The 22473-nt window shown below is 39.9% G+C and overlaps 1 protein-coding gene across 1 annotated transcript in view; it reads left to right on the forward strand.

Annotated features, from left to right (window-relative positions):
- Positions 1–12558: 12558 nt before the first annotated feature.
- Positions 12559–22473, forward strand: part of Col5a2 (collagen type V alpha 2 chain) — a 131513-nt gene continuing 121598 nt past the window's right edge. Inside the window, exon 1 of the mRNA XM_028887045.2 lies at positions 12559–13023. Within this exon, the coding sequence (XP_028742878.1) occupies positions 12933–13023 (91 nt within the window). The 5' untranslated portion in view covers positions 12559–12932. The remainder of the gene's footprint in view (positions 13024–22473) is intronic.

Here is a 22473-nt window from a genome sequence, read left to right on the forward strand (position 1 = left end):
CACCCCCAAGCCCAGGAAATATTAAAATTAACAAATACCAAGACATATAAAACAGGATAAAATATATCACGTGGCTTCCCTGCTCTCTACTGCCCTCTCTATATCAAGAAAAGACCAATTTCCAGAGCCCTGGCCACCACACAGTGGTTAATTGAACAATGTAAGGCCTTGATGGGCTGAATGGTGCTTTCTGTAAAAACCATCTTGAAACTTGTAGTACTTGAACTTCCTTACAGCAGACATGCAGGGCAGCGTGCGCATTTGGTAGAAATGGCCTCTGGTGTCAGTGAGCTTCTAGACAATTTCTCCTTTGTAGCCTGTACCTAGCCTTGCCATTTAAAAAGTTTCCCCTGGGGAAGCCCTGACTCATGACTCTTATTTTAGCTACTGAGAATTGTCTATTCCAGTACAAACAATCATCCATGCCTCAAACTTATTAGACTTAAAAGTAAATAATGGATTAGTGGATTAAAAAGGAACAAAACTTGAAAATCTAAATACAAAAAGTTAAAAACAGGCTACTGAAAGGTCAGCATGGGTGAGCCTTAGGCCCAGACACAGAAGTCTGAGAATAGAATGAATCTATTTATCTAACATCATAGAACAGCAAAGCCATAGAAAAGGAAATCAGGTCAGCTTGCCAGGGCCTAGATGGCAGTAAACACTGACTCCAGATTGAGGAGTTTGGGGAGGCAAAGATAATGTCTTACAGATTATGACCATGATTATGATCTCACACATTAGTCATAATCCAAAGAACTGTATACCTTAAAATACAACTTGTGTTCTGTATAAATGATCTCTAAAAAACACAATAGTAAAGAGGGGAGCAAGTAGAACATATGTTGTGATTAAATTTTCTAGTCACTGTTTTTTTTATTATTATTTTAAGTAAACTTAATAGTCTGATGACAAACTTTTTATTATATCAGCACTTATATTACTATTTTTATGCTAGATAATTTCTAAAATATTTACAATATTAACTCATAGGTTCTCATAACAACCCTATGAGGTACATGATATTATTATCCCCATTTTGCAGATGAAAAGATTGAGTCAAAGAGAAGGCATGGATCACCCATCTTGTAGATGATCGCATGATCTTTTTGAGCTTCCATTTGGTTTCAGAGCCATATTTGCTTCATTCCATGGAATTTTTAAAGCTCTTTTCCTAATTAATGAAAGTTGGGAAACAAATTATCAAAGACAATGCAAGGAATGATAAGACTTAGGAAAGTTATATTTGACAACCATTCTTGGACTCAGGAGAATTGTGAAAAAATTAATTAATGTTGTTGACATTTCCTAGGGATATATAAGCAAACATCTGTTCTTCCTATTCAGTGTCACTGACGACAGATCAAGGAACACTCTATCTATGTAGCTGGGTAAACCAGTAAGTTTACCGAAGGTACTTAAGAACCTGTGGTAACTCAAAGACAGCTATGTCACTGAAAAACCCACCAACACGGGTGATGACTTACAAAGCAAGGCTCCTTGGAGAGTCTCCTTTCCCCAGTAATCCTGACTGCTAATGTGACTTCGTGGAGGGATCTTGTGGATCTTGTAAATTTTCAGGCACTTCCTATGTTTGTGAGTTTTGCTTGCTTCATGAATCCTATCATTTTCCATTCCTACCAGGGCCTCTGTCCAGGAAGGATTGTTTTAATTCAGAGAAAAATAGCTACATAGCTCTTAATTGTTATTAATATCAGTAGCAAAAGGGAATTATCATCAAATCTGTATTACTGTGAGTTGCAGAGATTTCTGAACTTAAATAGTGCTTGTAGAGTATGGTGCGATAATCACCAACACTTTTTATTAAGTTATGTCTATCACCTTGGCTTGGAGAACTCTCCATAAATTCTCAACGTGAGTGTTTATTGCCTTAGAAGATAATCAGATAGTTTAAAATTTTAAATATCAAAATTTTCTTAAAATATGACTCAGCTGAAGTATAATTGCCTACTAAATAGAAAAGTCATGTAGTAGGAATTTATGATCTTCTAATATAAAAAGATCCCAAATTATGTAAATATATAAAGACATTTTCAGTATGGGCATTTAGATAGAAGTAACATATTTATGAAGTTTGGATATTGATAACATTTATAATAAATCAGTTAACACATGTGTTTATTTACTTGAAGAGATCCCATGGCACCCATGAATAGCTCATCAGGTAAAGATGCACAAAGCTCAGTTTGATCCCCAAAATTTGTGCTTCAGAAAGAACTGCCTTTTGCAAGCTCTTCTTACTAAAAATGAGATAATAGCAAATTATAGAAAATGAAGCAGTTTTCAATATACAGAAAGAATGCCAGCATAGAGAAGATGTAGAAATGGCTGGAGTACTGATTTGGTAAAAGACACTGGCTTTTAAAGTCTCCTGACTGCAAGACATTCCCGTCCTTTTCTTCCATGGCTGAACCTGTTCCCTTCTCATTTGAGACAATGGATGATCTAATGAATAATTTGGGTCCTGAGAAAACCTCTTCCGGTTGTGTGATCAACCACTTCGCAGACCACCTGTAATATTCCATTTCTCAGAACTCTGAGGGAGGCAGGTGCTCACCATCAGCTGGGGAAGAGAGGTCCCAGCGCCTCCTGCTTACCTGTAACTCTGATGTTCTCTACGTGAAGTGCGCCTTTCACTGAAAATAGGCTGCCACAATCTGTTTCTTATGCTCTGAAATTCACATTTGTGCCATAGCATTAGAATGTCCACACATATGCACACATACATGCACACACATACACATACACAAAACAAACTAACCAGTTGCAATTTTAAAAACTTAAAGATATTAGGCAGATAATATGAATTTTACACTATTGCCACGTTTCAAAAATTTGCTGACAGAGTTTAGGATAACGAATTAAACATTGCACAATAACTGGATTTCCAGCCTCTGCTAGAACCCGCAGCCAGGGCTTCAGACCTGGATCTAGTGCTCCCCTGGCATGTTGATTGATCCAAGTTATTAAACTTCTGTGAACCTCAATCTCCTTCACCATCCAGAAAACAGGCAATTACTGTTCTACCTCCATATGCTTAATTTGAAGATTAACTTAGTTAATATACATGCAGTGCTTACGTCGTATTTAATAATACTAACCATATTATTACTGTGCTTATTATTTTCACAGTGGCTCCTGATGAGACTCTATTAATAAAATATTGTTTTTCTGTTCAAACTCCCATGTTGCTGTTTTAAAGAGTTTATATGTATAGGCGTACCTAACAAATGACATTTTCTCTTTCTGCTCCATTACCTATTCTTCTTCCTTATATAGAATAGATATTTCTATCATTTTTCTAGTAATCTGGAGTTGACATTATGTGAGCACCTTTATTTCTGTTCACTTCCATTTCTCTTTGTTGTAAACCACATTTTGATTCTTTACTCAACAATATGTATTCAACAAATAGCTACTAGGGATAAATAACCAACAAATGTGCTTGCCATCAAGAGCCTTCAATGTGGTAGAAGACGCAGATAAACACAGTGTGGTATCGGATCTCTACAAACATGTCAGTCTGTATCGAGGAAGAGAAGAATGGCTGGTCCAGGAGGCAATGACTAAGCTTCTCCGGCTCTATCATCTACATCGGTGGCAGAAGTGTTGTCCCTATGGAATCCACTTGTCTGCCATTTTTAGTGGATGAGCAGCCTTAAGGTTCCCCGACTCCTTTTTATTTTGCTTCCTCAGTCCAAAATATTATCATCTCTCATTGAAATAAAGTGCTACTTAATTTGAGTCCCTGCCTTTATCTTTACCTAATACAATACATTTCTTACATGCCATTCAGCTGTTTATAAAATCAGTTAGTTTCCAATCCTTTGTTGGAGAGGAATGGGTAAAGAAAATATGGTACGTATTTATGTATATGTACAGTGGAGTGAAATTATGCTGTTTGAAGGAAAAGGGATGGACCTGGAGATAATCATATTAAGAAAATTACCCTGACTCAGGAAAACAAGTATTTCACGATTCTTTCATATGGAAACTCCAGATTAAGAGATATAAATGTATATGAATGTAGAAAGGAAAATATGTGGAGTGAGATGATGTTTCTAGAGGAAGGCATAAGGCTACACAACAGAATAGTGGGAGTGAGAATAGAACAACAAATATCACAATTCCTCTCCTATATGGGACCTAGATTTATATGTATGTACGGGAAATGAAAACAGAAGGGGGACTATTTGGAGGTAAGAAGGGGACCAGTGAGAGCAGGCAGTGGGGATAAGGGGAGATGATTCAGCAAAAATGAGCAAAATATAGTAAGATATATGAAGAAATTTCGTGTGTGTGTGTGTGTGTGTGTGTGTGTGTAAGTGCAATAAAGAAACCATTATTTTCCAGGATGCGCACAAATTATTTCTTTTTATTTTTATCCATGTGTATGTGCCTGTGCCTGTGTATGAGTATTTGCTTGTGAGTATGGGTGCCTCTGGAAGCCTGAAGAGAGCATTGGATGCCATGGAGCTGGAGTTCCAGGGGTTGTGAATCACTCAATAAAGCAGATGCAGGGAACCAACCTCTGATCCTATACAAGAACAGCAAATGCTTTTAACTGCAGAGCCATCTTTCCAGCCCTTAAATAAATTAATTAAACAGTTTACCCAGGTGTGCTCATGCATATCTGTAATTCCAGCACGCTCAAGGGGAGAGTCTTGGCTGAACCTCATTAGCATGTAAATAAAGCTAAGGGGAGCTAATTGCTACTATAGCCCAAGTCAATGAGCAAGTCAAGAAAATTCTAACAGGACAGACACAATTGAAAACACAAACCTCTTTCAGTTAGGGCATACCAAAGGAAATTGGAGTAGTGAAACAGAGACACAGAGAGAAAAGGGTTTCAAAAAGAGGAAGGGAATAATCAAAATATCAAACATTATAGGACGGCATTATGGTTAAATCTGAAATGCTCTCTGCCAGTTCGTCTTTTGAATGCTTATTTCCTAGCTGGTGGCACTGTTTTAGGAGGCTGTACAACCTGTGGGAGGTGGAAACTAGCTGGAGGAAGAAAGGTATTGGGATCGAGTCCTTGGACATATCATTTCCTATGTCACTCCCTACTTCCTGGTAGGCTATCATGTGACCAGTTTCCACTGCCTTCTGCTACCTCCCTGAACTGAGTTGCTCCAGCATGCCTTCCCAGCCACGATTAACTGAAACCATGAGCCAAAATCACCTGCCCACCCCCTTGAGTTGTTTCTGTCAGGTGTTATGGATAGAGTAAGACAAAGGTAACTTTGATGGTTAATCTTGGATTGTCGGCTTGATTGGATCAACCAAAAGATATGCTGGGCTAGTCTGTGAGGGTATTTCCTGGAAGGATTAGCTGAGAAGGAAGATCCTTACCTTGAGAGGGCAGTGCCTGTTGACAGTGGCCAGATGTCACATCCTTCTTTAATATCAGAACCAGCTTCTTCAGCTCTGCAGTGCGGCCCCTCCAACACTCCTCCAAGCGTTTAGTGACAGATTGGAATTGCTGATCCACCCTCATGGCCTACTGGGTTCTCAGCTCTTCCTAAGCACACACAACAAATGCTAGACTCCCCAGGTCTTGTGTAAGCCACTCTAACAAATCCCCATTTGTAACATTATGCATATAATATATACTCATTTTAAGTATAAGAATAAGGATATACATATTCATCCCATTGGTTTGGTTCCTATAGAGAACCCTGACTAACACAGAAGCTAATACAGAAAGAAAGAAGATAGTTTACTAGCAAAGAGGTTGTTGATCACTTTGAAAATGCAACCCAGCGTATAGTTCTGGTGTTGGAATCCTGATGCAGAGGTAGAGTCATGATTGGGAGGTAAAGGAATGGATGCAAAAGAAGTGAAATTAAGAGAAAACTCACTAGAAACTTTTAAAGTTATAAAGGCTGCAGAAATAGCTCAATGGTTAAAGTAGTTGCTGCACAAGAATAAAGACTTGATTTTGGATCCCAAGCTCCCTTGTAAAAAGTCAGGCATTATTATCGTCCCAGTGATGGAAGGTGGAGACAGGATTCCGGGGCCTTGTGACCAGCCAGTCTAGTCAATCAGTGGACTCCAAGTAGAGTTAGAGACCCTGTCTTAAAAACTAAGGTAGAAAGTGGCAGAGGAAGATGGAGATGTCCAGCATCACGCACAAGCATAGGCACATGCACGCTCATTTATACAACACAGACATACACACATACACATGCACAGAAAGTAAGCTACAGGTAGTTGGTAGGGGAACAGGCTTCAGGAAATGGACTAAAGAGAGGAAGAGATGCTGTAGTAGGGTTCCTCCTCTAGAGAGAGGAATAGAACTGATAGAAGAAAGAATATATGTATGTATACTCTCTCTCTCTCTCTCTCACACACACACACACACACACACACACACACACACACACACACACACACACACGGGGAAGTGGGGAGAGATATTAGAGTGGCTTACAGGCTGTGGTCTGGATAGCCCCACACTAGCTGTCTCATGGTAGAAAGGTCAAAAATCCAGTTTTTGCTCAGTCTCTGAGACTGGATGCTGGATGTCTCAGCAGTCCCATTCTGGGCCTAGAGTTCCAGAGAATTCCTGGAGAGCTGCTAGTCTTCAGTCTATGTTGGAATCCCAAAGAAACTGGTTCTCATATCAGCAGAGAGATGCCTTGGCGACAAGATAGATGAAATTGCTAATGGCAGTGAGGGAAACAGGAAAAAAGGAAAAACCTCCTTCCACATTCTTTTATGTTGTTCGTCACCAGAATATGGTGCTGAATATGTGAGTGAGGCTTCCCACCTTAAATAATGTAATCAAGAAAATTCCTCACAAGCATGTTCAAGTTGTTTAGGTTTGACTCTAGATGTGGTTATGTTGACATTGAAGAGTGACCATCAGATTAGCAAAGAAGAGAAAGAACATTATGTTCCAAGATAAATTGAAGAGATGAGAAGAATGGAAAGGGAGAGATAAACTCAGAAAGAATGCTAAGATGTATTTTTTTTTTCCCTGAGACTGGAACATGGTGTCAGGCAGGTCTAGGAAGAACCAGGAAGCAACGGTAACCCTCACTTTGAAGTTGACTACCGCACAAGTAGAAGCTTACATGTACGAGTTAGGCAAACTTGACCAAATAAGCTTCTTTCCAGCATAGTTTTTATACAGAGTTTGAAAACCAATAGTAAGCTTTTAGGATTGTTATGAGAACTGCTATAGATTCACTCCAATACTTGTGGTGGTGGATTGCTGGCATGCCTCATGAGAACTGGGCCTGGGTTCTGACAGCTCTGATCCAAAAGCAATGGCTAGAGCTTATTCTTTACTTCTCTAAAAATCATGATGGGGAAACCTGCAGGGACGACCAAACCAAATTAGAGGGATCTTGTGAAAGTTGGATCAATGGCTGTGGAGCCTACATGGGACTGGACTAGGCACTCTGCATGGTGAGACAGTTGTGTAGCTTGATCTGCTTGGGAGGCCTCCTGGCAGTGGGATCAGAATGCATCTCTGGTGCATGAGGAGGCTTTGTGGAGCCCACTACTTATGATGGGACACCTCATGCAGTCTTGAGGCAGGGGGGAGGGTGTGGACTTGCCTTTACTGGATGTGCCTCCCCATGGGAGACCTTGCCTTCTTGTGGGTGGGAGTGTGGGGTGGGGGGGGGAGGCTTAGGGGGTCAGGAGGAGGGAAGAGGGGGATCTTTGATTGGTGTGTAAAATGAATGAAAAAATTTTCTTAATAAAAAATTTTTAAAAAGACTAAGAAATAATGGCACTTGATTTCCCGGGAATTCAACTACATCTGTTAAACTGGTATATCTGCTGACACCTGTGTACATTTTAGAATTTCTCACATTGTTGTGTAGGACCAAATGCGGTAGAAAAGCCCTAGTTGGAAAAAAAATCACTATTTTTGGCTTCATGGCAACAGATGACAGACACTCATAGAGTACTACAATGTGAACACTAATTTACCTCAGCTCTCAGGAAAATGTTTCCTATGGTCTTATCACAGACTTCTGGTTTGATGCAAAGAGATGGTAAAAGCTATGAGTATCTGGAAAAGGGCTGTGTTTTTAGTTTCCCCTATGAAAGCTGTGCCTACACGTAAACTTAAAATACCTATATTAGCAAGCATATAATAACTGTTATAACAGCAAATGGAAGCTGGTGGCAGCAGATACTGAGGAGTAGATTTGTTCCCTGTGCTCCAGATCCTGCAATCTTACCTTATCATCTTTGAATTTTCATCCTGGAAATAGTTTCCAAGAGTTGTAGATTCTCCACAAACATTCGTTATCTCAGTGCTTCAGTGAAGATCACAATATACACAAAAAGTTGGCCCAGTTTCGGTGCCAGGATAATGTTTGCATCTCAAATGGTCTTGTAGTAGAAGAAAACTGGTAATCTCAGAGAAGATTATGTTTTCCTGTATTTATTTGTTTTTCTGTCACTCCCATTTGATTATTTAACAAGATACCTTTTCTTTGCTTTTTGAAATTATAACATAATTACATCATTTCTCTCTTCCCTTTCCTCCCTCCCTTATTATATTGTATATAATTAATATAATTTCTTCCCTCCCTTCCCTCTCAAACACCCTTTCTTTTTCAAACTTATGGCCTACATTTTCATTAATTATAGTTAAATGCATATATGTACACACATACACAGATATATCTATTTCTAAGTGCATAAATGCAACCTACTCGGTCTGTATCAGGTTACTTGCATGTATATTTTCAGAGGTTACCATTTGGTATTGGGTAACCAATTGGTATGCTCTTCCCTGGGGAAGGCTACTTCTGCCATGCTCAGCATTCTTTAGTTGCCTGTAGTTCCCTGTGTCAGGTTGAGGCCTCCTGGTCTTTCCTTTGCCATTGTTGGCATGTCTATTGGTGTTGTCATGGTTAGGCAGTCATGGTGGTGAGACTTTATGGGTGTAGCTTCTGACATTGTTAGTAGGAGACACTGTCCCCCAGCAAACTTCTTGATTCTTTGACTCTTTCTGTTTCTGCTTCCTAGTTCTCTGAGCCTTAGGTTCAGGAGCTGCTTTGTAGATGTTTCTGTTGGGACTTGGCTACACAACTCTGCATTTTAATTGGTTGTAGTTTTCTGAAGTGATCTCCATTTGTTGCAAAAGGAACTTTCCTTGATGAGGGATTAACAAGAGTATTGGCATCGTGGTTTTTCTCAGACATTGTTCAAAGAATTAGAAGAAGGTTGATTTTTGCTCTTCATTTAGCCCATTCATTAAGTGGGAGAAAGACAGCCATGGAACAGCTATGTTGGTGAGGGAAGTCACTGCACAGGGCTGGAAAGCTGTTCTTGAAACTTCTCCAGTGTCTACCTGCACCCCTCAAACTGAAGCCTCTGGGATTTTTTTATTAAGGAAATTAAATAGTAAATCAAATCTGTGTTCCTATTCTAATTATAGACTGTTTCTTTTTAAATTTATTTTGGGTTAAATCATTTCACACATAGTTATATATTTGGTTTATGTTTTTTGTTTTACATAGACTTTTTTTCATCACTTACATATGTTTCTTAAAGATGATAGATGTGGCCTTAGTTTCTAGTGTGCCATTATCTTAGTTAGGGTATCTATTGCTATGAAGAGACACCATGACCATGGTCACTCTTATAAAGAAAATCATTTAATTGGGTGGCGCAAAGTTCAGAGGATTAGTCCATTATCATCATGGTAGGACATGGTGGTGTGCAGGCAGACATGGGGCTGGAGACGGAGCTGAGAGTTCCACATCTTTGATCCGCAGGCAACAGGAAGTGAACTGAAACACTTGGCCCTAGCTTGAGCATATATGAGACCTCAAAGGCCATGTCCACAATGACACACTTCCTCTAACAAGGCCATACCCACTCCAACAAGGTCACACCTCCTAATAATGACACTCACTATGAGCTTATGGGGACAATTACATTCAAACTACCAAAGCCATCCTCGCTCCAGTGTTCACTGTGGGTCAAGTTACCTGATCAGTGCCGAATAATTATTAACAGTTGAGTCACTCACATTGTGTGTGACATAGTCATGATCATTGAGGACTCACAGTACCAAATATTTCAAATGCACTGAAGGCGTCGGGATCTTGTACAGCCTGAGTAGGGCACAAAGTTAATGGCTTTTGCGCTTAACAGGAATGTGCAGCTGAGACTACCATGTTCCCTGGAAAGCTGGTTTAGGGTTAATAACAGCACCATCCACTTTTGTGTAGCTCTTTGCAATTTGGAATGCAGTTAATAGCACATTGCTCATTTTAGTGTCACCAGACCCTGCACACACTGGTCAGGGAAAAGCCCTTTTTTTCAACAAGAAAATTGGAGCGCACAGAGATAAGGACTATGTGTAAATTCACAAAATTGGTGAGTGGCAGATCTGATGCTGGAACCCACCCTTTCAGCAGCCAAAAGCAATGTGTTTTCCTCAGTCTACACAACCTTCAGTAGATTTTTCTTTTTTAACATAATAAAATACTCTGTGATGAGGAAAACATCACATATTGCTCCTTAGGAAGTGTGGAAATAAGTTAATTTAAAATACCACCTTACGCCTGTCAGAATGGCTAAGATCAAAAACACTGAAGACACTTTATGCTGGAGAGGATGTGGAACTAGGGGAACTCTCCTCCACTGCTGGTGGGAATGCAAGCTTGTACAACCACTTTGGAAATCAATATGGCACTTTCTTAGAAAATTGGGAATCAATCTCCCCCAAGATCCAGCTATACCACTCCTGGGCATATACCCAAGAAATGCTCAATCATACCACAAGAGCACTTGCTCAGCTATGTTCATATCAGCATTATTTGTAATAGCCAAAACCTGGAAACAACCTAGATGCCCTTCAACTGAAGAATGGATAAATAAATTGTGGCACATATACACAATGGAATACTACTCAGCAGAGAAAAACAATGACATCATGAGGTTTGCAGGCAAATGGATGGATCTGGAAAAAAATCATCCTGAGTGAGGTAACCCAGACTCAGAAAGACAAATATGGTATGTACTCACTCATAGGAAGATGCTAGATGTGGAACAAGGATGACTAGACTGCTACTCACATCACCAGTGAGGCTACCTGGAAAACGGGACCCCAAAAAAGACATGGAGAAATGGATGAGATCTACATGAACAGCCTGGTCATGAGTGGGAACAATGAAGAGTGACGGTCGAGGGAAAGAGAGTGGGAGATCCTAGCTGGATCAAGAAAAGAGAGAGAGAACAAGGAATAGGAGACCAAGGTAAATGAAGACCACATGAGAAGGGGAGGAAGCAGAGAGCTAGGGAGGCCCACGGAGATCCACAAAGATACCCCTGCAAAAGACTGCTGGCAATGGTCGAAAGACGGCAGGAACTGACCTACTCTGGTGATGGGATGGCCAGACACCCTGATAGTTGTGCCATAAACCCCATCCAAGGACTGAGGAATCTGGATGCAGACATCCACGGCTGGGCCCCTGGTGGAGCACTGGGAGTCTAATTAGTGAGAAAGAAGAGGGTTTATATGAGCGAGAATTGTTGAAGCCAAGGTTGGATAAAGCACAGGGACAAATAACCAAATGAATGGAAGCACAGGATCTATGAACCAAAGGCTGAGGTGCCCCCAACTGGATCAGGCCCCCTGAATGGGTGAGACAGTCATTTGGCTTGATCTGTTTGGGAGGCAGCTGTGTGTTGGTGCCGGGTCCTGGGCTCGTTGCATGTGTTGGCTGTTTGAATCCTGGGACTTATGCAGGGATGCTTGGCTCGGTCTGGGAGGGGGGGACTGGACCTGCCTGGACTGAGTCTACCAGGTCGACCCCGGTCCTCGGGGGAGACCTTGATCTGGAGGAGGTGGGAATGGGGGGTGGGCTGGGGAGAGGGGGGGGGCGAGAGGGGGAGAACAGGGGAATCTGTGGCTATTATGTTGAACTGAATGGTGTTGTAAAATAAATTTTAAAAAAAGAAGGAAAAAAAAGAAAATAGATGCACTCTGTGTATTAGAAATATTACTCATTATGCATTTTCTTTATTGGGAAAACAAAAAGATATAACTAATAACTAATGGCAAACTATGAAGGAGGTAAAAAAAAAAAAAAAGAATTGAATTCCAAGAATTGTCTTCTGACTCTCACACTCTGTGACATGCATATGCCTGGAGACATATACAATAAATAAAATATAGAAGAAACAAAAAAAAAAATACCTCAAGTTCATTTTGCAATTGTTCTTTCCTGCCTCTCTTCCTCAAGAATCCTCTCAGGGCATGAAAAAGTAGACAAGAATTTTTCCTCTGCAGTCAAAAGAAAGGGTTAAAAATAGGACCTTTTAAAGGATTAAGGTGGCGAAGATAATTTGAATTACCTAAATGCAAAAGAAAAGAAAAATTCCACTAACAGGCTGTACATCCTCCCTAAAGCTTTTTTTGTGTCTCTGGAAAAGTCAGTGGGTGTGTGTCTGGGGGATGGGTAGGGAGGGGAGGATCAGACTCCTAATAGGCTTTCTTTAAAAAAAAAAAGAAGAAAGAAAAGAAAAACCACACACTCAACAGAAAGAAATAAAAGTTTGTCTCTGTTTTGCTCCATCTGCACTTAAAACCTACAAGAAGTAGTGAAAACTCCAGTCTCAGAAGCGCGCGCTCTGATTTGGTTGTTTACCATCAATCAGACGGTTGCTTGGCAGACACTGGATGGTTATGAGCCTGAACAAGCTGAAAGGGGCAGGAAACGAAGTGGAGGCAGCATTCTTCCTATTTAAAGCTGCATCGCTTGAAAAAAGTTTTCGCAGACTGTGCCGGAGCTGGTGCTGAAACAGGCTGAGGCTGCCTGGGGGCTGGTGCTGAAAAAGAGCCCCCAGAGGAATTCAGGGTGCTGCAGTGACCTCAGTATCTACTCTTCGTTCCCAGGAGGACCCATGTCTCATATTTAGACGTGATGGCAAACTGGGTGGTAGCAAGACCTCTGCTCATTCTCACTATTTTATTAGGGCACTGTGTCTCAATAAAAGCCCAGGAACAAGAGATTGGTGAGTTTGCCTTTTGCTTTGCTTATGGTGTTTATGGCTTGGTTTGGGAACTAGATGGAATGTTAAGCTTCAGGAAGAGCATGAAGAGGAGATTCTGGTTTGAAGTTTGAGAAGGGGGCTGTGGGACTTGCACCTGGGAACGGGCTTGACTCTGGAGCTTCTGTGCCTGTCCTGGCAGAGGAGGCTTTGACGTCCAGGAAGAGCCAGGATCAGATCAGTCTTTTTGCCTGAGCCTAAGAGTGGGATGTTTAAAAGAAAAGAAGAGTGCTTAAAACGGAGCCCCGAAGGCACTTTTAGTTAGAGTCAGTTGTGTGGGCTGGCGCTTTCTGAGCAGGGAAAGCCGCTGCAGAAGCTGGGCAGGGTGGAGTCTTTCCTGTGCGAACTTCAGCAGCTTCATGAAAGTCTTTGTTTAGAAAAAACCTCTGCGGCAACTCTGATAGCTTGGAATTTCCTTTGTCTTTGCTCTTCATTCCTTTCTCCTCACAGCCTCATCCTCCCTTCCCAACGTTTTCATCTGTGATCTTAAAATCGTGTTTGCTTACTGAGATAGAGTCAAGTTTATTTCTCCGTGACAGAGACTGATAGAAGCCAGATTTCTTAACTGCAGCATTTTCCCACCCCATTGACTTGGTTATCAGGACAGTGTGGTTCCCCGGGATGAGAGTGGGGGGTGGGGTGGGGAATGGCTGAGGGCAGGAAATCAGCACGCCTTATATATAACTAATTTGGCATGGAGTATCGATAAGGACATTTCCCTTAGATCCTTGCTTCCTTCTTTCTTTCCTCCCTCCCTCTGCTCATTCCTCTTTCCCTTTCCTTCCTTTTAAGGTATATCTTGCTTGGGTCATGCTGTTAAGCAAAATGGCATGGCTACTGTGGAATATTATAAAAAAACAACACAAGACAACAACAGAAAACAACTGGCTCCATTGATTCTTAAATCCTTAACTTTCGAGGGCTGAAATGCCAGATTCAGACATGTTCTCATCTGCAACAGGCCAGCATAGATCCGAGTCATTGCTAGCACGGAACTCAGCCTTTAACGGAGCACACACGTTAGTATGTCTGTTACCGTCTTCTCCATGTGTGTGCCAACCCTTCCCTATACATTTGTCTCCTGCCCCCCGCATTTTTCCCTCTAAAAATGTTTAGAAACTGTGTTTAGCAACTATATGTTCTAGAAAACTATAAGGAGGGAAAGGAAGATTCTGTTGAAGAATTTCAAGTCTGTCATAGTCCCATAGAGGGGGCCCTTTTCTGAAACCGTGAAACTTTTTAAGTCAGTTTCTATGTTTCAAAAAGCGAGGGAATTTATAAAAGGTGAAACTTAACGTGTTTCTTCACAGTGCCATGAGAAGTATGTGCTGCTTGTAAATGCAAGGACAGAGAAGTTAGGCAAGAGGAGAACAAACAGGCGTTAGGATAACAGTAAAAAGTAGAAAGATGATCAGGAATCTGCTCACTCCCCTCCCCCACCAGTGGGCCAACTTTAAAATGTCCTGGAGACTTCATTCCCAACTTATATTAAAATTAAGTGCTTAACTTTTGTAAAGTGTGGAAGTAATGAACTGCATGCACAAACGAAAGATGTAAGATGTTTGAGAATCTCGTAGGGTAGGCCAGATGCTAAAAACCTTCTAACCCATCCCATTTATTCTGTACGTGTTACTGAAAAAAAAAGGGGGGGAGGGTTACCTTTCTCTAATATTCATTTACATAAATTAAGAATATGAGGTTATTTCAAAAACAGTTCTGCCTCCGAACCAATCTCTTTTACCCTGGTGTCATTAAACAGCAAAGAAACTCAAGCCCCAAACAACAGGTTTTTACAAAGAAAGTAATTTCTCTCATAGACATTGTCGGTAATAGTTCAAATAGACGTGACAAGAATTAATTGCAGAAAAGTGTATGTCTAAGTAAGGATAGTATTTGTAACTCAGTAATCCAGTGTATTCGGAGCCACTTAAGTTACACTTGACTCCCTTTCCATGCATGCATGGGTACACACTGATACCGTGAGGACACTTGTTATACTTCATTTCCCCTGTCAGATTCTAGTAGTTCCATGTAATTTTTGTATCTGAGGAAGAGTAAATGTGGAGAATGCTTTAATATTAAAGAAAAGTCGAAGGCTTGCATGTCAAGAACATACAAATTTCAAATTGTTGCTATAAGTAGCATGGATGGTGGTATTTCCTTTGTGTTCCTTTGAATATGTGTTATAGAAAGCTGGCATTATTTGTAAGTATATACTTATAAGCTTAGCCTTTTCTTTTGTTAGTTTAAGGTATAGCTATTTTCTTTTTGACTGTGGAATATGAAATGTAAGCACAGTGTCAGCCTGACAGGAACACACATATGGATGCTAAGATAGAGTAAATAAAGTTTTAGACATTTCTGGTCAAAATAGAACCTCTTACTAAAGTTTAAAGATTGATTTAGATTTTAAAAGTTAGTTAGAAACTAAAAAATGAAGAGTTTTGGAGTTAGGCTAACTTTAGTTGAAAGCATAATGTAGCCAAAATCAGAGCCAAGATGATAAAATCAGCTATTTGAGATCTCCCCCCACCCTTCCTTCTGGTGTGTATGGTGTAGGGAGGCTTTGGAATGTTCCACATTTGTTTTTTGTAAAAGAAAAATACTAGGGCATTTACAGTAAAATTTTATTTCCAAATCAAAATGTAACATCTAGGGAACTATGCACATTTTTGTTATTAGCACTAGGCATACTTAACCTTAGAGAATAATCTTCGGTATGAATCATTTTATTCAACACTGCGTGAGTGATGAAGAAAGAAGGTTTGGAAGGGAGTACATACTGTGAACTTTAGTGCGTCCAGAAGCTAGCATGCAACATAAACAGTGACGCAATAGTTTTGTGTATTAGCAGGGGATGATGGGACTTGTGGAGAACTGAAGACACATGCATGCCCACTTTAAGCATTCCAAATTAACATTTTTTTTCAGAAAGCATTGCATAAGCCAACTTTAATATGTCTAAAGGCCAAATCTGGCTCATGGATTACAAATTGTCAATACTCATGCTACAACCCTACACTGAAACTTGATCCCGAGCTAGCTTTAAACTAGCAAGAGAAAAAGTGCACACAGGTTTTTTTTTTTTTTAATGTTGGGGGTCTCTTGAATTTTTTATGATGTTACATCTGTGATTTATCTTGTTAGAATACAGACAGGAAGCAGTGCTTGGATGATGTCATTTCAAAGGAGGTACAAAGGAATGGAGAATGACTATATCGCTTAAGATATTTACATTCATACGTTGTTCTACACTCACTACTATTTATTTTAGAGTGCTTCATGTGTTAGTATACAGTTTCAATCAAGAAAAATATAACAGATGCTTTTTTCTTATGCAAAAGAAGCTCTCAAGTAGAGTGAAGAGGTGGTGCCTTAAAAAACAGGTGGGGACTCCATCTTTTTCTCTCTCTGTTCTTTTATCCCTAGTATACAGTCTTTGATTTTACAGTCCTTGGTGGCCGCTAGAGATCCAGCAATTGCATGTAGTTTCCTAGGCATCTGGTTAGAGAATGAGAAAGCCGTGACTCTGCATTGCTTAAATGGAATCCTTTGTCTTCAAAACATTTAAACTTATTCATGGTTGGCTGGAATTTAGGCATATGGTCACACAAATATGCAAGAATGGGTAGGAATATGTTGATTTTCAGGTGGACCATGATGCTACAATGCTCTGCTACTGAGGACACTAGAAAGAATTGTTTCAGTGGACAAAATACTTGAGTGGTGCACTCTGGGTACTGATCATTTCTGAGCAGAGTGAAAAGCCAAGAACACAGCAGAAAAGTGTGTGTGTGTGTGTGTGTGTGTGTGTGTGTGTGTGTATGTGTGTGATAAATATATAATTATTCTCTAAACCACAGTGAAGTGTCACTCTGAATGCTTCTCTCTCTCTACATGGGAAGTTAGGGAATCTATTATATTGACCAGTGTGGTGTGTGATTTCCTCCATGATTTAGTACTGCATAAGGGGTCCCCTGCAGATCTGGTTCCTGACACAGCTTTCAGGTCTTATCCTTTTTAAATATGTCTAGTAAGGTTGGATATGGTCTGAGAATCAGACCTCCATTGGGTGACCTTTGTTCACACTGGTGAAGCACTATATTAAGTCTTTGACCAGCCTTCTTCTGATATTGGTGTGGTATATGGCCTCTGTGCACTAAAGTGTAAACTCTGGGACTTTGATTTCTTAGTTATCTATTTTACTTTGTAAGGCTGACTGAAGTTTGTTGGCAAACCATTATAAATTTAGCATCATTCGAGGAAAAATAATTCAAAACCTAACCTCCACATGGTATTAGGTGAATAATTCTGCTATACAGAGGACATGTATAATTTCGATATATTTCCTGGCAAATGTGAGTTCATCTCCCATCCCTCCTGTTCCTGTTTTTTACATACTTAACACTATTGCCTCAAGCGTGGAATAGATTATTGTGACCATCCCAAACATGCATTCAGTGCAAGATGGGAGACTAAAACAGAAAGAGGTTTTGTCTTGAGAAGGTGTGGTGAGGAGACTGGAATTGGGCTAACCTGACATGGTAGTATGAAATCATTTTAGCCATACAGTTTGTTGCATGTCAGGATAAATCACGTGTCTTTGGCCTAATGGTGCATATGCTAGGGTTGGATTGGGGACATTTTAACCTAATGTTTTTGGACTCTGAGATCACAACATTGAGAAGTGTATGTTTTCAAATGAGAGATACAGTAATGGTATGAGGAAAAGGTTAGACTTGCTAGTAATTAAACTATCATGCAAATTTGAGTAGGTTGTATATGGTTATTAAAACCCAAATTTATCTTAGTGGTAATTGACATTCTTGTATGTATTTTTCTCATTGATTTATTTTTGGAGACCAGGATATGACATGAGATATTATCAATTTACTGAAAATTCAAATTCTTTGAACTTTTTTCCATGGGTGTGTACATGTTCATGTGTGTGTACTTGGGTGTGGGTACCACATGTAAGTGGAGGCCTTAAATTGCCATTAGGTGTCTTCTTTTCCTTCTCAATCTTACTTTTAAAATTTACTGTTACTCTCTGTGTGTGTGTGTGTGTGTGTGTGTGAGAGAGAGAGAGAGAGAGAGAGAGAGAGAGAGAGAGAGAGAGAGAGAGAGAGAGAGAGAGAGAGAGAGTATACTTTGTGGGATCGGTTCTCTTCTTCCATTTTTATGTGGGTTCTGGAGATAAAATTAAGGGAGGCAGGATTTACCAGATGAGTTCTTGGCCTTCAATTTTACCTTTTATTTTTCAAAGATTATCCATTTATTTTTATTTTATGCTTCTGAGTATTTTGCCTGCATGTATGTGTGTGTGTGTGGTGCCCTCAGAAGCCAGGGTATCAGATTTGGAAGTGGAGTCATAAGTGGTTGTGAGCTGTCACATGGGTGCTAAGAACCAAACCTGGGTCCTCCGAAAGAGCAACAGGAGAGCCCGCCCTCTCATGCCCTGTTTTGTTTTGAGGAAGGGTCATTCACTGATTGTCTAGAACAGATAGCCAGCAAGGCTCCTCTCTCTGCCTCCCCTGTGCTAGGAATCCAACCCAACTTTTTATGTGGGCACTGTTTATCCTAACCCAGGTTCTCATGTCTCCATAGCAAACACTTTATCAACTTGCTATCTCCATAGTACCTGATCATTTTACAACTAAAAAATTCACACTAAAATTAGAATAATCAGAAAGATGCAGACAATTCCCTTACCTTTAAATATCCTTTTATGTCAGTTTCATATAAGAGCGAGAGCGGTGCTTTCCATGTCCCATGTACATGGGGAGCAGTCATTAAAACAGAAAGCTTTGTATTTAAGGTGCAACTGTATGGGGCATTTTTTTTTATCTTATCTTAATCTTTACAAATAAGCTGTACTTCAAATGAAATTAATGTGAATCCATCTTCTACTGAATTTATTCAATAAGAGGAAATCTGGTGAAGCAATATTTTCCTAACTACTCCTTACCTTTTAGGGAGAAATCATTCATGTCATCAACATTAATAAATTACTACAAATACATTCATGCAACTTTATCCCTTCAACATTTTGGTGTAATGTTCAAATTGAAATGTTTACTTTTTCACAGCTTAGATATAGAAAGAAGAAGTATCATAGTTTTATTTCTTATGTATTTTTATGTCTTCAGTCAGAACTGTGGCTTCAGTTTTTAGATGAGAACAAGCATGCCTTGGTCACTTCTCAAGGAGTCAGCCTCGATCCCTCTAGCGTGTGTAAAAACTGTGCTCTGGGCATTGCTGTGGCTTTGCAACCTTCCAAGTCCTTTACTGAAAATGTCAGGAAATAAGACACAGCCTTGCAATTGGATTCTGGAGCTTTAACTGAGGCACAGAATATGAAAATTTATCCCAGTCATGACAGATATAAGCTCCAGCTTCATAATTTTTTAATTCAAACAAATCTTAGACTTCTTTTTTAAGTATTCTATGTATTTGTCCTGTATTGTGCTTGTTTTCCATCTTCCTGAGGAACTAGTGTCAATCACGACCTCTTCAACTGCTCCTTGCTATAGGCTCTTTCTTCCCAGCCTCTGAGCAAGTTCAATCATCTCTTAGAATTCGTGTCTTCTTTCTGAGCCCAGCTGCTTTCAAGGAAAGTAGTTGGGTTTTCTGTCTCTGTCTCGAATCCCTCTTGTGCCTCACTTTTCCCACTGGACTCTGACTTTGGACCCTCCGATTCATGTAAGCTAGTGCAGTTAGGAGTAGCTGGTGCAGTCAGGAGTAGCTGGTGCAGTAAGGAGTAGCTGGTGCAGCAGGAGTATCTGGTGCAGTTAGGAACAGCTCGGGCAGTAAGGAATTGCTGGAGCACTAAGGAATAGCTGGTACAGTAAGGAGTAGCTGGTGCAGCAGGAATATCTGGTGCAGTTAGGAACAGCTCAGGCAGTAAGGAATTGCTGGAGCACTAAGGAATAGCTGGCACAGTAAGGAGTAGCTGGTGCAGTAGGAACAGCTGGGGCAGTAGGAACAGCTGGGGCAGTAGGAACAGCTGGGGCAGTAGGAACAGCACACATACTAATCCGATGACCTCTCTCTCCTCAGTTTTTAAGGCCTTTCTCCTGCGTTAGTACCACTGAGCTCTCCTTTCTTTTCGTGTTCACTCTTAGGCTCCCCCCTTGTCTGCCACCTAGTCTTTTTTCCTTGTTTATTGGTTCTGTCCTTTTCTCCCACCTAGTCTTTTCTTCCCTCTTTATTGGTTCTGTTAGGATATTGCCTTTTTAGGTCATTCAGGAAGTTTCCACAATTTCAAGAGTTTTGCTTGGTGACTAATGCCAACTCATAACTCTCCCACCAATCCCCATCTTTCACACGAACTCTGGAGTACATGTCTAGACACCAAGAACCATTTTGAGTTTATGTATCTAAAACTCAGTTGACTATCTACCCTCCAAGAATGGGCTGTTTTCTTACATAATATTTATGTCAGTTAATGGTAACATCATTGTATCATTCAGTCAGTGAATTTCCAACCAGTCACTAATTTTGCCATTTTATTTACTGAATATTTCTCATATACAACTCTTACTCACTTTTATTACAAATTTCTCAGTTCAAGCCCTTATTATCCATCCCTGGTTTACCGCACTGACAGCCAAATTCATCTTCTTGTCTCTCTTGTGGCCATTTCCTATCAGTGCATAAATATACCTCCTTTTTGCTGGTGTAATCCAAAACTAGATGTAAGCCTGCTTTTACTTTATAATTCTTCCATGGGAACTCATGGTTTGAAGAGAGAGCAATGATCGTGTTTGTTAATAATACATTAGTATTCTTAATGTGTCCTGTCATTCTTTGCCTCACAATAAAGTTTCTTGTAGTTTTCATCCCCAATGAGCCTCAAACGTGCCTGTGACCACACACACACACACACACACACACACACACACACACACACACACACACGGCACACGTGCGCGCGCGTGCACACACATACACACATGTGCGCACGCACACACGTATACACATACCCATGCACACACATGCACACCCACACATTCCTTCTTTTTCCAAACCTCTACTTTTCAGAGTGCACTGAGTTTTAATTTTCTCTTAGTTAAACCCAGTGTTCCTCCGTTTTTATCTCACAGAACTTAACTCCCTGCATGAACCGTATGTGGAGAATTTCTTCCCTTGTGTCTATTCCACCTGCTCTTGTAAGATGAAATTTTATTTTTTTAAACCTTATGTTTACCTCAGAATATTCCAACTTGGCAATTTATTCTGACTTGCCCACTGTACCATGCTTAATATATTCCACTGATTATTGATTCTCCATGTCATTTTTCTTTAACTACAGAATGTCAAAATTATCCCACTCCTTTCCAAGGCTCCTGATCTCATTTCCTCTATGCAAACAGCTATAATTACTTTTATTTATGCTTAATATCACATGGCATCCTTTCCCAGGTCATTACAGTGTTTTAGTTGATTAGTCTGCAATGATTAACCCCTTTTATTTCTCTACATGTTCTCTAAGTGATTAGATGTATTGATGCTAAGTCACTGACTTTTGAGAAACAGAGACCATACCATGAATTAATTTCATGTATTTTCCTTTTAGCAAATCTTTGAATTGTTTTGCACTCAGCCTTTCTGAGAATGCCTTTTGCCTGTTCTTCATCTCCTTGGGGAACTTGCTGTATCATGATTGATACCTTTCTATAGAACCAATTTGTACATGATATTTATTTCATGCATATATAGTAGTTTAAAATTTTTGTCAAAATTTGAAAAATATTATTACTATTCATTCAGTGTGAATGAACTGAATTCAGATTCATGATTTTCAAATTATATTTGCAAAGTCTTGGAAATTTTCTTAACATTCCTCAATCTTGATTTCTTTATACATAAAATTATAATAATATAATTTACTTCAAGTAATTAATAGGATGACTATCAAGTATACATGTAAAAAAAAAAAAAAAAAAAAGCCAGGCGGTGGTGGCGCACGCCTTTAATCCCAGCACTCGGGAGGCAGAGGCAGGCGGATCTCTGTGAGTTCGAGGCCAGCCTGGTCTCCAAAGTGAGTTCCAGGAAAGGCACAAAGCTACACAGAGAAACCCTGTCTCGAAAAACCAAAAAAAAAAGTATACATGTCATCTGATTATAGCTTGTTTCCTACTAGTATTAGCTCATAAGATGATAGTTATTATTATTATATCGACAATAACAACAGCAAAAGTAACAAATGCTTGCGGTGCTTTTAAGAACAAAGATATTTGTTATGGAATAGTTGTATTCAAAGTGATAAAAATCTATTGTTAAAACTCAAAGTATAAGTTTTATCTACTGCATATCTAAAATCACATCATTTGTGCTTATATATGTCAAAAGACTCTCTTAAGCCTACTATGTGTGCGTGTATGTGTTTGTGTTCAGATAGATAGGCTCAGA

Source organism: Peromyscus leucopus, chromosome 13 (genome assembly GCF_004664715.2).
Source record: "Peromyscus leucopus breed LL Stock chromosome 13, UCI_PerLeu_2.1, whole genome shotgun sequence".
Taxonomy (NCBI): Eukaryota; Metazoa; Chordata; class Mammalia; order Rodentia; family Cricetidae; genus Peromyscus; species Peromyscus leucopus.